Genomic DNA, 15,792 nt, shown 5'->3' on the forward strand with positions numbered 1-15,792 from the left:
CCAATGAGAACTGCGTGGCATATGGCGCCCCCAGTGAGGAAATAGATAACTAACCTAATAAGGCGCGAAAATTTCAAGATAAATTCTTTCTCATTTTGGGTTTGTGTCTAAAAATGCACTACTTGCTGATATTATCAATTTCCGGAAATTTGCATACATGACTTGAATTAGGCGTTCAGAACAGTAAAAAGAACGAAACTAGTATATAAGAGACGTGGAGAAATTATAAGAAGATTTTAGCAATGGCCGACAAGAAGGTAAATTAATTATTTTGATTATCTTTTACGAAATTATTTAGAAATGTATTATTTTTCTCACATTTACGAATAAATGACATAAGCCTCATTAAAATTTTTGATTAAGATAATTTGAAAATTATCAAAAATCCGTTTTTTACAGTAATTAAAAATGAATAATAATTAGTTTTAATGACAATTTGCATATTTTATAGTTTTATCTCCTTAATGTGAAAAACTGTCTATTTAGAATAATTTTTTAACCTCTGCTCAGCCCTTCCAGTGGGCTGTGAGCTCACCAAGTCCCAATAACACCGCCCAGAGCAGATAACATGGGGTCCGAGTGGCCGCTGAGGAGCTTGGACCCAATAGGGTTGTCTTTTCGCCTCCCCGCACTGGGCGCACCGAGAGGTCTTTGATAGAAACGCGTTGCCTTGACACTGCCTAACAATGAGAGCAAACGCCCATGCAACATAAATTTTTTACTATTGAATTCTTTACAGTAGGCTTTTGTGATCAGTGTTCAAAAAGTTTTCCTGATTTTTAACTACCATAATTTTAGAATCAATATATGAGATGCTCTTATCTCTCTTTGAGAAGAATATATAATTTTGTTGAATATATCTAGGTAGCGGCCACTCGTGTGAAAAGGACAGGAGATTCCAAAAGAGTCGAGTCTGTGGAGCGGGTCAAAGGAACAAGCAGCAAAGCTCAAGAGCAGGCGGCCAAGCCCCGGGCCAGCAGGAAGCAAACTGACGTTGGCGGAGCACCAAGGAAAGAGCCTGTGCTGTCTAAATTTCCAAAGGATACAGCGACGCGGCCTGCGGCCAAAGGGCTCAGCAGCAAGGTCAAGGTTGGACAGGCCGTTGCCTCGCCCAAGAACCTGATGGCTTCGCAAGGTGGCCTCAAGGAAGGTAGCAAGGGGACCAGGACGAAGACGGTCAGCAGAAGAGAAAAGGAGTTGGACGATAAAAAGGCAAAGCACGAGGTAAAAGCGAGGGCAAATCGAAACATTAATACATGCACTTTTCTGAACTCGATATAATTAAAGCATTTTATAAAATATGAAGAAGAACAGGTGACAGAAAATTTGCCTTCTTTAATCTGTCCAAGTGTTTAAAATCGTTACATTAAAGGTGAACTTTTGTTGGCCCTTATTGAAGTTGAAAACCCCCCTTGTTATCATTTTAAATTATCAACGATATTTCCATTCGTCCTTGTGGACTCAAATTTTAATCTCGAATTAATTGTTGCCCTTTTAGCAATAAGGAAATTTGACTTTCGTTTTTGAGCTAAGCTCAATTTTTCCGCTACCGATGAATTTATGATGTTGATGTCGTGTTCAGATTGTCTCGTTAGAAGCATTCCCTCACACATCTCATATAGAAATAAGGAACAAGTCGTATTACTCCAGACTAGAAAAGCGCTGGCGGATTTTTCATCTCCATTTTCATGTCACAAGGAAACAACTTGCTGAACGCTTTCACTGCCTTTTTGCTAAATTATTTCCACGGCCTAGAAAAGTGGCGCAAATCTCTCCTTTTTATGCTAAAAGCTCGGAAGAATGTTTGCACAGGCAAAGTATATGCGACGACAAGCGCATTTTTTGCCGCCTTGTTTAGCGGTCTGCGCATTAATCTATAGGAAAATAAAATAGCGTCCTTGCCTTAGAGCCGCAGCTTATCCCGAGCGAAGCCTCTGGTGCGTGAGAGAATGCGGACGAGGACGATTAGCCCGAGAGAGCAGGAGCAGGCGAGCCCAAAATCCTTGCGAATAAAAGAGCCCAAGGACGAGAAGGATGATTATGAAGACGAAACTTTTGAGGTTTGCTTGTGAATTAAAGGCGGCAGAGCGTGTGTGCCATGATTGGAGTTAATGGACAGGATTACGAGTCGGACTTCGAAGAGGACGAGGAGGATGAGACAAGCGGGGCGTCCTCCACGCACGACGAGCAGCAGCCGCAGCAAAGCGAGCACAAGCCCAGAGAGATGGTCAGCCTGCCCGAGCCGCCGGCCAAACCTATTTCCGCGCTGTCAAGGAGTAATGATCAGAAGCGCACCAAAGTCGCAAGGTTTAAATGAAATATATGGAGCGTTTTCTCGGAAAACTCATTACGTATAAATCCACTTTTTATGAGCAACTTCCTTTGACGATATTTAATTTTCATATACTTGATTTCCCATAAAAATGTTTTCCATTTTAATCCCTATCCGTACTTGAGAGCGGAAAATTCCCAATACACATCTAGAAAGCATGGAAGCGAAAAAGTTGAAATTTTGCTGCTTGTGACAGAACCAAATAAGTTTTTTAATTTACAACTTGCTGAATATATGGCAGCAAAAAGGTCTCATTATAAAGTCAAAATAAAATTATGAGACAAAATTCATACTAATTTTTATTTACATAAATAAGTCCCAAATGAAAGATTCGTTTTTTAGCCATTTTGGTAGTTTCATCTGCTTGAAATAATTTTAAATTTGGTAATATTTCTCTCAATCTATCCAAGTAGTTTCGATACTGTGGGAAATAATAATTTAGCCTCACGGAAGTTGCCTTTTGCTCTATAAATTTCACGCCGTAATTTTTGCAAATATTCCAATCCCTGTTCCATTCATTTTTTGCACAAAGTTTTGGAGGTGGCGCAGTCGCTATTAATATTAATGGAACCTTTCCGCTAACTCACGGTTGAAAAAATATTCACAGGCGGGAGAGCCGCGGCGAGTCGCCAGTCGAGGAAACACGGCCCCGGGGATCCGGTGAAGAGGAGAACGGCGTGGCGTCGGAAATGAAAGCGATCGCACCCGTCATAGGGGAAAAGGCAACAATTGCCAAAAAGGCTGCACTTTCCAAATCGTTTCCCCAGCAGCAACAAGAGCAGAAGCAGCAGCTAAAGGAAAATAATAATGCCGGGCAAAGTGGGCAGCAGGCGGCCGTCAGTGCTGCTCCGCTGCCCGAGGACAGGGATAACCAGGCGAGCTTTCGTTACCAATTTAGATCGCACGACAACACGCTTTTGCTTTTTACACAGTCCCGAATTTGAAACTGATTTGCCTCCAAGCAAGTTAAGCCTGTCTCTTGATATACGGTCCAATTAGGTTTCCATATATTAGCATTTAAATGTTTAATTTGCATTTCGATCAATGCAGTTTTCAATTTTATTCATTTTCAACGAGATCAAGACATAATATTCCTTTAAATGGTCATTTGGGTTTAGATAGATAGATAGATAGATAGAGGGGGGAACAATCATGCCTTTTATTAATCTAATTTCTGTCTCTTGCCTTAGTTTTTTCTCTTTTTAAGTTCATAAATTTCTCGGGAAGAGAATCCAAGCTATAACCAAGAGCAACTGCTTCCGTCCCCTTTATGTGCAGGATTTAGAATTTAAACATTAAATCTCTCTCAATAATAATTGTGAGTTTGAATGCAACACGCTTGACATCGAGGTTGTGCCGGTTGCATTCAACTCTCGATAGCAGGCGCTCTTGAGCAGATTAATTGAAATTATGTAGATTGAAAGCGCACGATTAAATTAATTTTTTTGCCATTTATTCATTCGAAATGTTGTCAAGCAAACAACAGGCAACGTGACTGTATTTAAATGAAAAGAACGGTGGAGTGAAAAACTTTTAATCAGAAATGCTTTTAAAAAAGCGCGCCTGTTTTCATGTAAAACGTTGCATTGAATGCTTTTTACGTACGGTAAAAAATCACTGTAAATATGAAAGGTCGAATTTCTCGCACAGGCACCGATTCACACATTAGCAACACAACAAATCAAAATGCTCAAGATGATGCGACTAGACGTCGTAAGCTGTGGAGCAGTTGACATATCACCCACAACTTTGGCAACTACAAAACAAAACAATGTAAGTAAAAATATAAATCTCTTAAATAATATCTATACCCTTCATTAGAGTATAGCTCAAAATGCAAATTGTCGGCTGCGTGAAAATTTGATGTTAATTAATGTGACCCATTAGTAATTAATTATATAATAACAATTTTATTCACTTCCTGGTTTGCAAACATATCAAATAGATTAAGATAAATATTAATTAATGATGTTTGGAACGATTTGGCGTGGACATAATATATGGAGGGTTTCGATCGCGGTCTCCCTCTTAGCAAACATGCGACCGAAGAATGACATTCGCAGCCACGAATGTCACTGCTGTCAAGCGAAGTGGACAATTTGATCGCGATTGGTCCAAATATGCATCCAATTTTCTGCGCAATAAATTTGGAATCGGATTGGCGACCGATATATTTATCAGAGCCCAAGTAATTTGATCAAAACCTGCAGGCAAAGAGCGCTTCCGAAGAAACGAAGAGCTCTAGCGAGGAAAAGTGGACTCAGCACCCGGCCATGCAGAACGACGAAGAGGTTTGTAATTTAGACGAGCAGCGCGAGTGGGAAATTAATTGGGCTATCGAACGAACAGGTCGGCGGCGGAAGTAGCTCAGCGGCCGAGCAGCAGGTGGAACTGTCGGAAAAGGTGGCCGCCGCGCTGAAACGCGCGTCTGACAAGGCAATCAATTTGCACGACTCGCACTCTGAGAAACTTACCGCGAACTGAATAATTTGGCAGGTCGAGCTGTCGGAGTTACTGAGGGAGAAGTCTCACTTCTTTGAGCGAGCAGTGGAAAACGTTGGGCTCGGCGGTGAGGTCAGAAACTTGGCCAAAGAGGGCATCAAGTTCGCAGCGAGGAGCGGCGCAATCAACAGCCGCCCGCCCAAAATGCTGCACTTTGCTGAGCCAGCGAGGCTCATTTCCGTGCACGCGTGGCAGGTGCGTCTGCAGATGTGGTTCGCATTTTGTATTGCTCCACTTCGCAAGATTGGTGTTTACTGTTCGCAACTCTTGCTGACGTTTCGGTTTATGTGTCGAGGGAAGATGATTGTGCGACAAAACTGGCTGCCCAAGAAATATATGATATCCAAAAGTGTCTTATATACACCAGTCCAACGTCAAGGTTTTGCAAGAAATCATTGATCAAAAGGGAGGGAGCCATTTTTTAAAATTCATTTAGTTACTTTCATGCATGTGTGTCATTTTTCATGTTTCAAACACTACTCCACAAATAAGAAAAGTTTTTTCATGGCATTTTGCCAAAAAAATAATCTTCTAAAGCAGATATAAGTCTTCTCTGAGGAACAACAAAACTTTATATATTTGTATCAAAATGTTTTTCTCTGCGAATTTTGTTGCATGGTGAGCAAAAAGCACCCTCTTGAATTTTTTTTAATAAAATGAATTGATATTCGGACTAGTGAATAGTTGGTGCTCGTCTCTTTTCAATTGTACTCAGCAATGAGTATATAGTCAATCGTTTTTAACAGTCGGTGAATCAAAATCCTCTGTTTTCACGGACTTTTCTGTTAAAATTACTGCCTCGAAGGTTTGAAACATAAATACATTTTAGGAATCTTTTCTCTTCAAATTTTCTTTTTGTTGATCATCATAGAGTAGAGCCAGCTGTATAATTGGTTTATTAACTACAAATTGATGGAATTCTCAAAATTTGATTGAAACAAAAGCTGCGGTGATATGCCATATGCAAGTTGTTTTTCCAAGTACTACAATTTCATATTGATTTGAAATAATTTCAATTTTAGAACTACTTTGATGTGTTTTAGGAGGGCGACGAATCAGCGGGGGAGCTGTTGTTCGTCTGGACGATCCTTGCGGATACCGAACACCCCTTTTACGTGCTTGGATGCAGAGGACGGGTAACGTGTATATGTGTACCATCCACAGCACCATCCCTTGTGCTTGCTGGAACACAAGATGGGTAAGTCTCTTCGCCTTTTTTTTAGTATGCCGTCGTCTTCATGTTCGTTGATGTGCTTTAATATACATTTTTTCATAAACATTCTCGCTGGAGTGATATTTCATCCACAATGTCTTGCTGTCTCCCTGTTTCTAAAAATTTTTTTCTGAAAAGCAATATACTTTAATATTATTCATTTTTAATTTTTAATATGCAGCACAGTTTGCTTGTGGGATTTACAAGAGCCAGCATCCAATCACTCGACGATGCTGCTCGGCTCGCAGACACTTGTTGTGCGCTCATCCGCATTCACCACAGGTAATCACACGTAAAGAGCTTCGTTCAATCAATCAGCAACCACAGAGAGGGTCGCAACGTTGTTCAAATATCAACAAATCCCACGAAAATCTGTCATTCTTGCTAGAGGTTTTGTCCCTCACGTTTGAGATCAACATGTCCACTGTGGAATAAAAAGGGATTTGTTGAATCGAAGATAATTAATCACGCATCACAGATAAAGACCAGCTAGGTTTTCTGCGGTTAATGCATCCGAAACAAAGTTGTGCTTCGCTATCACCTTTTTTAGCTTTTCCGCACAATGTAAGGAGCAGAAAGATCTAAATGCGGTCATTTTACACACGCACATCGCGATAAGAACGGAAATGAGCGGCACTTAAACGGCGCGAATTCAGAAAACGCACGCACGTCTCCATTCGCCTCAACTGCCGTATTTAGATAAAAGAGCCCTTTTCATCTGGACCGCATTCCTTCTGTCAGGCCCGCCTTTCTTGCTCGTTCTTTTTATGGCTGCTCAGCTCTTTCATTCCGCCAGCACCCTGCTCAGTTTAATCACGATGCGCATATTTTTCGTTATGCTCGTTAAAAGTTGGCCACTGCCGCGTGTGCAAATGGAAGCTCGTCTCCCTTTTGGAACGGCTGCAGCGCTAACGAGGCCCAGGCACGTCGTTTTATTTTCATTTTAAAGCGCGTGTGTGTTTGTGTTTGCATTAATTTTTTGATCAGTCCACCGTATCCTGTTTAGCCGTATAAAAATCGCGAAAAGTTCAAACAACGGACACCTCTTTGGAGTTGACCAGGCTCACCGTCACCGCACGGCACACTCTACATAGAAATATTTTGCTTTGATATATTTTACCCGTTTATTATGCAGATGCAATTATTGACGCAGTTAAAAAAGCCCCCTTTAACGAAAGGTGTAAATAGAGTATAAATTAGTACTTTTTTAACATTTGATGGGAGCTAAAATAGCATAATTAATATAGGCCAGGCAAACTTGTTACAGATGAAATTAGAGGGGTATTTTTCCTGAAGCATTTTTTCTAGATTTCTCAACGATGTTAAAAACTTCTTTAATTAAGAGAGAGTTTATACTAACTACGCAAATGTGCAGAAAAGTGCAAATTGGCTTATCAAATGATGAAGGAGGATAGCAAACCATGTTCGCGCGCTGCAACGATCGATGTGACGTCATGCCTATTCTTCCCTGCTGTTATCATTTTACATAAATCAGGGAACAAAACGGCTTGACGTCACACCCATTTTTGAGTATCGTGCACAATTTTTCCTTATTTAAGCAGGGGAAACTGGTGCGCGTTCTTTTCTCTCTTCTCCCATTTTTTTCTGTTAAAAAACAAACAAATTTTCATTAAAATGTCCATGAAAGGGTCGATATTAAAGCGGAAATTGAAGCAGATTATTCATTTCATAAAGTACACACGGTATAGCACTTGTTTACCTTCTACAGACATGTTTGCAATGGAAGCAGAAGCATGCGGTAGTGAAAAAAGCTAAATTATTTAACGGCCGCCCTTTAAATATCAAATTTGATGAATGATTCATTTTTTCAAGAGACTAGAGGCACTTTTGGCGCACCACCACAAAGAGGTTGTGCGTGGCCAGCTTCGATATGTTAAACTTTTGCTGACAAACTTTTGTTCGACCTCTAAAAATGGTGTTAATATGATAAATAAAATATTTGACGAAGTTTAAATTTGCGAATTTCTACTGCAGCCTTGCTCAAGAGCTCTCATGTGTTTGCGGTGCGCGGTCTGTGCAGCGTGGCCGGAGGTGAGCAGGTGGCCAGCGTGGATCAAGAGGGTGAAATGGCCGTATGGTCGGTGGTATGGGCGTCTGGAGGCCACCCTGACAGTGTTGAACGCGGATGTCACCTCGTGCGTGGAGCCCAGAGAAATTTGCGCGCTGAACTGGCGGACGGGTTAGTTATTCCTTTATCCGCATTAAAATATTTTAACAGTATATTTATATGTTAATGTTTCTGGCGCAAGCAATGCTTAATCGAAAAATTTAAATTGCTTCTCTTAACTTAGATGGGAATGCTTTTTAGTCAGATTTTTGCATCTCATGTCTGTGTTGTGCTCATAACATTCCTTTTTTATAATTTTTTCATTTCACGGTAGGTTTGGGATCAATTACTAAACAGTGATTTGGATCAGGCATTCGAGTTAAAAAAATTGTCCTTGGTTTTACTGGTGCTATTTATTATTTAAAACTCATTATTTTTTGTTATTATTGAAATTTAATTTGTTTAAAATTTATCTTGTAGCGAGTCAGCCGAAGTGACTGATGTGGTTTCATCAGCTGAAAGACTACTTGTAGCTTTCGACACGGCCCTGGTCGTTGCCTTTTCCCCGCTGTCATCTGTTGGAAGAATAAAAAAGTACCCACCAACGAGAGGTCCAATTTTAGGAGAGACTATGTTGGCGATCAATCCTCGATTGAAAAATACATTCGCTGTAAGTTTAAACGCAGCCACCCTTCCGGCAAATGGCTCAAAATGGAAAAAGCAATTTGGTCTGGTGAAAAACGAGCCATTAAATATCAAGTTTCCAATTTCCTCTGCAGGTATTGGACGGATTTGGAGACGTCTCTGTTTTCGATGCAAAGCACTCTCGGCCTCTCTGGCGACTGGCAGCTCACGCAGCCATCCTCTCTTGGGCCAGCAGCGGTCTTCTTCTTTTGCACGCCGACCGAACACGTCTATCTCTTTGGAGTCCTCCAACGGTAACCGGTGAGCAGACAGCCACCCACCTGGCCTCCTGTCAACTCCACAGCAAAGTCGATCAAGTGACGGCATCCATTTCTACTGACAATGTGGTGAGGACCGTCATGAAAATACTTTCCTTTAGTTTCAAATTACGAGAAAGTGTGTTTGTATTTATTTCATTTACGAAAACATGCTTGAGGTTTCAAGGTCTAATTGTATAAATTTAAAATCCCATCAAGAGCATCAAAGGCAGGTCCAGTTACAGCGATATCAGCTATTTCGAGAGTTTGATGTCATTCTTCGATCCAATTTCCCCCTTGTTTGCTATGTTCTTGAGCTTTTGTATTCTTCAAAGCAGGTGCGTTTCCAGCAGAGGGAAAGTCTTTCCCGCCAATGTAAGAAATATACAATTGTGTTTATCTTGCGGCCATTGTAGCGCGCGATTCCATCGTCTTGCGCGGAACATTGATTTTTCCCTTTGATCGCACTTTCGGTCAAAAAGCAGTGTATTTCGAGCTGATGGACGTCAGCTAGAGGCAGAGTCAGGGGATTGCGAGCGTAAAAAATGAGATAAGCTGCTCTCTATTTTTCTCGCAGTAGCGCCTGCGACACTTTTTCTCCATTCCGCTTCCGATTTTTTCACGATCTCTTCACGCAGCAGAAAACAGTAAGAAATCACATGAAAAAAGTTTTCCTTTTGTTATCACGGTTCACATCTCGAGACGAATTTTGAGCACGATAAAATCTTTGCCTGGAACGGTCGATCAGTCCACAACTGCTTTTTATTTGTGCCCGTTTCCTTCCGCGGGTAACGAGCTCTGAGCGGAATGTATGCGATGCGGCATTTAAAGATGAAACGAGGGAGAGCGCGAGTAATATCGAGCAACGATATATGAGAAATTTCGCGTGCGCCGAGTGTCGCTGACACGCTCTTGTTTTCGTTTGTTTAGCTTGTGCTTCTAATAAATCCGCATCTTGTGCTTCTTCTCCCTCCAAAGAACAGCAGCAGCAGCAGATCAATAAAGAGTATATGTATTTGCTCTTTAGGTTCTCACCACGTGCGACGGCGAGCTCGTCTCGATTTCCATCAGACGCGACCTCTCAGCAGCATCAGCAAGAAAATGAATGAGACGCACACGCTATGCGATTTGTGCGAATGTGATGCGAGTGCCGCGCACAAGATGATGGGGCCCGAGGAAATGACATTATTTTCAGAACAATCAGTGTCTCGCCCTTGGGCAAGTGTATATCAACAAATAAATGCTTCTTCATCCCAGTTGTAACGAAAATAATGACTAAATTATAAATGACATAATCCAGGAACAATTTTTTTAATATCTTAATTAATTAGATTATAATCTTTTGATCTACGTTAATCTCGAAAGCTACTTTAAAGACTGTCAATCGAATTCCTTGAGCTTTTAACAGAGGCCAATAATTAATAACATTTATTGTTTGTGACATGAAGTAATTTGCAATAATCAATTCAAGGACCGAGAGGAGCAGTTAAATTTCAAATTTTGCTAATGATTTAGAACCCGTTCCCTATCTTCCCTTGTAAAAAATTGGAATAGTTGCGAATTGGGACGGAAACCCCGAGCAATTGACACATTTTGTCGATGGGAGGCGAATTTTCAAGTCAGAAACCGAATCCGGCCCTTTGGTAAATTTAAAAAAAAAATCCCAAAAACTTTCAGATATATTTATAACGCAGATTTTGGGGGCGTTGGCTGCGGCGGTGGAAATTAGGCCTAAAAGATGCAAAATTTTACAGCGAGTCTGATGAACTTAGATGTTTTACTTTACAACTCACAGGAGCTGAGTTATTAATTATTAAAATCGAAAAATGCAATTTGTGACACCTGCCAACTGTGGTTTTCGGTGGCCGGATGGAGCCCTATGGGCCGGACGGCACCGATTCTGTCATCAATGACGCTCCTTGGTCAGGTGCACTCGCCCGTGTTCAGTGTTCCAAAAATCGGATCATTTTTCGAATTTTAACAAATTTTTTACTGCCCAATTTTCGAAAATTTAAAATTTTTAACGAATTTCACCGCTCATATTTCTGGTCCAGGACACAAATTCGAAAAACACCCTTGTCTGTCAAATTTTGACCTACCTTCCTCAGGCCATATTGACCTGTCACTTGATTTTAGGTAGCATATTAAGTTAACAAATTTTATTTTTATACTTTATTTATTCAGATTTGTCAGCATTTCCTACAAATAAATACATGGCTGTTATCTCACACACCTTTCATACATACATAGATACAGAATCCATAGGCGAAGAAACTTAAAATTTGTTACATCTGCGGTGGCAAAAAGAGAGGCTGGAAGCCAAAGGATGGCGAAGCAACAGGCACCAACGGCCACGGACTTCTCTGCTGGGGTGGAACTCCTGCTGCTGCCATTAGAGTTCTTTTCCGAGCCCAATACTCCTCAGCACTCTCAGTTGGTTGAGGTGCCTTATTCTGTGACCACATAAAAAAATAGAAATGATTTATGTAGGGGTGTATAATGTAAGAAAAATATTTTACCAAAGCAAACAAAACAATTTAAATGAGCATCTAAAACTGCATAATAAAATCATTTTAAACCAAATAAATAAATAAATTTAAAATGACATTTATTTCATGCATTACCTGCGGCGGAGCTCTGTTGAAAGAGACAAGAGGAGGCATCTGCAGTCTCTGCCTGGGAACATTGCTGGGCCGGTCTCGGCGGACAAGCTGGGCGCGCACCTCTCGTCCGCACTGGTCAGGAAGGATGGCCAGCAGCTTCCTACAAGGCATGACGGTGGCCCGGTGGTTGTCGTACTCGAGGATGGCGCGGGAGGCGCAGGTCCAGCGCACTGCACGCACGCCCTCGGTGTGCTCCTTGACCAAAGGCTCCAGGTTTTCGCGCACCCTGGTGCTCTGCATGTTGGTCACATCCACCTCACAGTTGTTGAGCGACACAGACACTCGGATCCCTCCGCGTGTCTCAATCATAAATCATAAAACGAGGTGATGCTGATTTTTAAAATTTAAACTTTATATTTTTCCACGTCAATGTCTTGGCTTACAATTATTTTTAGGAACTATTTTATTCGGGCACAGAAGATTTGAAACAATTAATTTTGTGACGCACTTTTACTTCATCTCAGCTTGAGGAAAAAAATCATTGGATTAAGAAGTTTTTTTTGCCGAAAGTTTCCTGCAAAAGTTTTTATATTGAAGCAAAGAGAACGAGAACGATTTGGAACACCTGGTAACTGGTAACGTGATGAGAAAATTGTACAGCCCAACGAGCAAAAACAGTCTTAATTAGCTTAAAAGCAGTCTACAAATAATTTTCCCTTTCGTCCAAAACGCCGTCTTAAATTCCCTCTATAGTATGATCAAACGTGCTCATTGGATTGTTGGTGAAAAACTGATTTATTTCACAGAGTGAGCCAGAAATTGCAATCATTATACCAAATGAAAATGTAACAAACTTTCTTGTATTGTGTTTTTGCGGAACAGTTCCAAATCCTATTAATGATTATGTTTCATTGTCAGGCAAGGAAGTGATTATATAATTAATTTTTGCATTTAGAATGGAGAGTAAAAAGATTGGATCTTGAAATAATACCACCACCCAGTCTTTCATTCCATTTCACATTCAAGCATTTTCCACGCGTACTATCCTACTCTGAAAATCAGAGATTGTTGAGAAAGACAAGAATGCAATTAGCTGTTCAAGAGGGGAGCAACTCAATGATCTGAGGCAGCAAGTGAATGTGACAGGGGGGGTGCTTTGGAATATTGTTTTATCAGATGATTTGACAGAGAGGCTGCCTGGCGTGTGCCACTAAATGCCGTTGATGAACGGGAGTAAGCTATGGTAGGTGGGAAACCGCAGCCCAATCTGCATTTCGCCCAGCACTATGCGAACCTGCCGAATTCCATTGTGTATGCCGCTCGCTAAAATCATGTTCGCCTCTGCATACCAGAGAGAATGCCTATATCTGCACCGCAATCAGCCGGGTAGGGCATAATTTAAATGCATTAGAGGCAAAACATTTGTAAGCATGCGATGCATGTCCTGAAACCAACTGAATTCGTGTTTCAATATTGTGGAATTGAGTTGCCTAAACTAATCCCCTCGATTTTGAATTTTCCGAAGCCACTAATTTTATTGGACTTTGCTTTACTGAATATATTTTTGGCTACGGTTGAAATGAAGCTAAAATCAAATAATTAGTTTGCTTCACAGTCATTTAATTTGAGCCTAATTGGAAAAGTTGATCAACAAATAAAAACAACGGATCCAATATCCAATTATCTATCAAAGCCGGAAAGACTCTCCATTTGTGCGCGTAAGTTAGTTTTTCTGTGCGCAATTTTTTACACGTATCTTTTGAGTTTTTATCGATGAGCAGAGAGCCAATAACGAACGAGCATCAATTCCCCATAAAACATTCAGTTTGCCTGTAGAGTTACAAATCAAATCTCTCGCAATAAATATTCGCCGCACACCTGAGGTTTGGTTTGACCGCGAGCACCGGCTAGCTAATTAATTAACTAATTCGACGTGCGGCGTCGAATATCTGCGGTGCGGCATCCAGTTTTTATGCGTTTCGCTCATCTCCGGCTGAAAGGAGTGGGAGCGAAAGACGCGCAGGCAATATCGGAACTCGACTTTGCGTTATTACATTTCCCCAGTTTGCTGCACTCTTGGTTTGATGTGCTTTCCTTTACACAATTTGCATCCGCGTTGCCGTTTCCTACCCGTGTGTGCAGAGTGTGCAGTGCTGTCAGGAAAAGTAATGAGAGCACTCGCGGCGAGCACAGCCACCGACGACCTTTCGCAGCAGGTGAAAGACAAATAAATCTGCGGCACGAAATGCGCATCATCCTCGCTCGTTGTTTTATTACGCGGCAAGCGAAAAAGGAAATTGAATTCAATTTTGATGAACGCTAAAAATTTCATTTCGCGCAGATCGTGGAAATTGGATCGCTTGGAAAAATGGCCGCGCTTGAAATATGTGTTTCTGCGGCTTCACTTTGTGATTCTGGGGAAAGCCTTTTATTTCGTTGGGCAGGGCGTACAAACTTTAGGATGGACGACTTTTTATTTACTTTCCACAAAAGTTGAACCAGATACGGGAAAAACGATTCCACTCTGGCAGGCGGGAATAAAGACTCTTTTTAAACTTTCAACAAAAATTTCAGCGGGGAGTCTGTAATTAAGCGGTAAATGACTTCAACAGGCCCGTTGTTTAATGCGATGCAGTTCATTAAGGCGTTAAATGAAAGGCTTGTGTTTCTCCTTTTACAGTGACGATGTGAATGGAACAAACTCAAGGCTTGGATTAACATTTATAATTGAATCAAGCGACGAATAATTACTTGAATTCTAAGAGCCGTTGCATTTTGCCGGCTAATAAATTTTTTTATTTGTTGCATTCCAAAAATAACGTGTACATTAAAGTCGCAATTTATCGATTCCGCTTGTAGAGCGACGAAATTCTGGGTATCCAACAAACGACTTGTGAATTATTTCTGCTAACGTGACTAACTTACAATCGAGAGCACACGTAGAAGAATTCTTGGCAGCATTTTGTCACTGTACGCTTGGCACAAGTTTATGTTCTGTGCCATCCTTCATTTTAAAAATGCGATGAACTGTTTCTAATTTTAACAGGATTTTTTCATTAGAGCTATATGCACCAAAATGCCTTTTAAGATGGGTTTTGTCGTCGATTTTTTTCAACAATGCCTTTTTGACAATTTTTTTTTTTAATTTTAAAGACATTTTTCACTCAAGATTGTTGAAATTTTGTATCCATGTTGACACCCAACAAAATTAAGTGTTTAGTTCCAACGTCAAAGGTGTCCTCTTAATTAATAAGCTCCATTTACATGCAGTAAAAAATTATAAATTTTTCAATAATTCCCTCTAAAGCTGAGTCTGTGTCTTCATATTTGTATTTTTACCTCTTTCTTTTCATGTAACCATTACAAAATGTTGGAAACTGAATGCAAGATAAAATTATAAACGATTTTCACCTGAATGTATTACCATGCTAAACGACAAATAAAATGAATTGAATTGAACTGAGTGTCCAAATTTTTAGTCCATTCTCACATAAGCTTTTAATGCAGAAGAGTCTGGATTTTTTCCTTCTAGCGATTTGCATCCTGCCAGAAATGCGAAGGTGTGGTGCATTAGTAAGAAGCGTAGGATCTGAGGTTGAGGTGCTCTAGGAAGTGAAAAAATAATATGCTTTTGCAATTATTGTAAGAAATAATTGTGTTTAAAGTACTATACTTTGGAAGATACAATTATTTGGTATGCCACTTCCCCCTCTCCATTGGTTTATAAAAGTTCTTACGCAATAAATTTCCGTGGGGGGTCCTAAAGACAAAAAAATAAACTCGGAAACAGCTTTAACGCCAAAACTAGAAAAGGAATGCAACTCTTTTGGACGTTAACGAGGGTGAAGCTCGTCTTAAAATACACGTCCCATTTTCAATATGAATTAAAGTTTCGTTGCGACAGGCAGAGAGAGGCATATAATTATATAGAAATTGACTTCGGCACCGCAATTAATTTTGCAAAGCGCCTGTGATCTGTCTGAGGGTCTAGTGGCTGCCCAAAGCAGAATGACCTCAACAAAGGGTCTGCTGCTTTCGAGTGCAGTGTGTCGGCCAAGCCGCGCGAAGGAACGAGGCGTGCGCGCGGGCCGCGGCGGCGCTGGTGCAGCCCCAGCGGCCCGGCGGCAGCGCGG

General features: G+C 40.8%; 2 protein-coding genes across 2 annotated transcripts; both read left to right on the top strand.

Moving 5' to 3' along the window:
- Positions 1-30: 30 nt before the first annotated feature.
- On the top strand, positions 31-4,769 carry LOC135936118 (nucleolin-like). Its single transcript, XM_065478816.1, has 7 exons — positions 31-257; positions 865-1,224; positions 1,908-2,060; positions 2,120-2,307; positions 2,940-4,105; positions 4,543-4,623; positions 4,682-4,769. The coding sequence occupies exons 1-5, from the start codon at positions 243-245 to the stop codon at positions 3,274-3,276; spliced, it is 1,053 nt and encodes a 350-aa protein (XP_065334888.1). The 5' UTR covers positions 31-242; the 3' UTR covers positions 3,277-4,105; positions 4,543-4,623; positions 4,682-4,769.
- On the top strand, positions 4,019-10,334 carry LOC135937554 (uncharacterized). Its single transcript, XM_065480709.1, has 10 exons — positions 4,019-4,105; positions 4,543-4,623; positions 4,682-4,768; positions 4,829-5,029; positions 5,878-6,032; positions 6,229-6,329; positions 8,043-8,247; positions 8,596-8,785; positions 8,895-9,146; positions 10,084-10,334. Exons 1-10 carry the CDS (start codon positions 4,019-4,021, stop codon positions 10,159-10,161), a joined length of 1,437 nt encoding a protein of 478 aa, XP_065336781.1. The 3' UTR covers positions 10,162-10,334.
- Positions 10,335-15,792: the final 5,458 nt, after the last annotated feature.

Source organism: Cloeon dipterum, chromosome 2 (genome assembly GCF_949628265.1).
Source record: "Cloeon dipterum chromosome 2, ieCloDipt1.1, whole genome shotgun sequence".
Taxonomy (NCBI): Eukaryota; Metazoa; Arthropoda; class Insecta; order Ephemeroptera; family Baetidae; genus Cloeon; species Cloeon dipterum.

What these genes read in the sequence shown, in the direction of transcription:
- LOC135936118 (XM_065478816.1), top strand. An exon ending in ATAAAAAGGCAAAGCACGAG is followed by an intron (nt 1,225 to 1,907) that starts GTAAAAGCGAGG and finishes TCCTTGCCTTAG; the next exon opens with AGCCGCAGCTTATCCCGAGC. An exon ending in ATGAAGACGAAACTTTTGAG is followed by an intron (nt 2,061 to 2,119) that starts GTTTGCTTGTGA and finishes GTTAATGGACAG; the next exon opens with GATTACGAGTCGGACTTCGA.
- LOC135937554 (XM_065480709.1), top strand. Translation starts at nt 4,019, where the DNA reads ATGCTCAAGATGATGCGACTAGACGTCGTAAGCTGTGGAGCAGTTGAC. An exon ending in GATTGAAAAATACATTCGCT is followed by an intron (nt 8,786 to 8,894) that starts GTAAGTTTAAAC and finishes TTTCCTCTGCAG; the next exon opens with GTATTGGACGGATTTGGAGA. An exon ending in CCATTTCTACTGACAATGTG is followed by an intron (nt 9,147 to 10,083) that starts GTGAGGACCGTC and finishes TTTGCTCTTTAG; the next exon opens with GTTCTCACCACGTGCGACGG.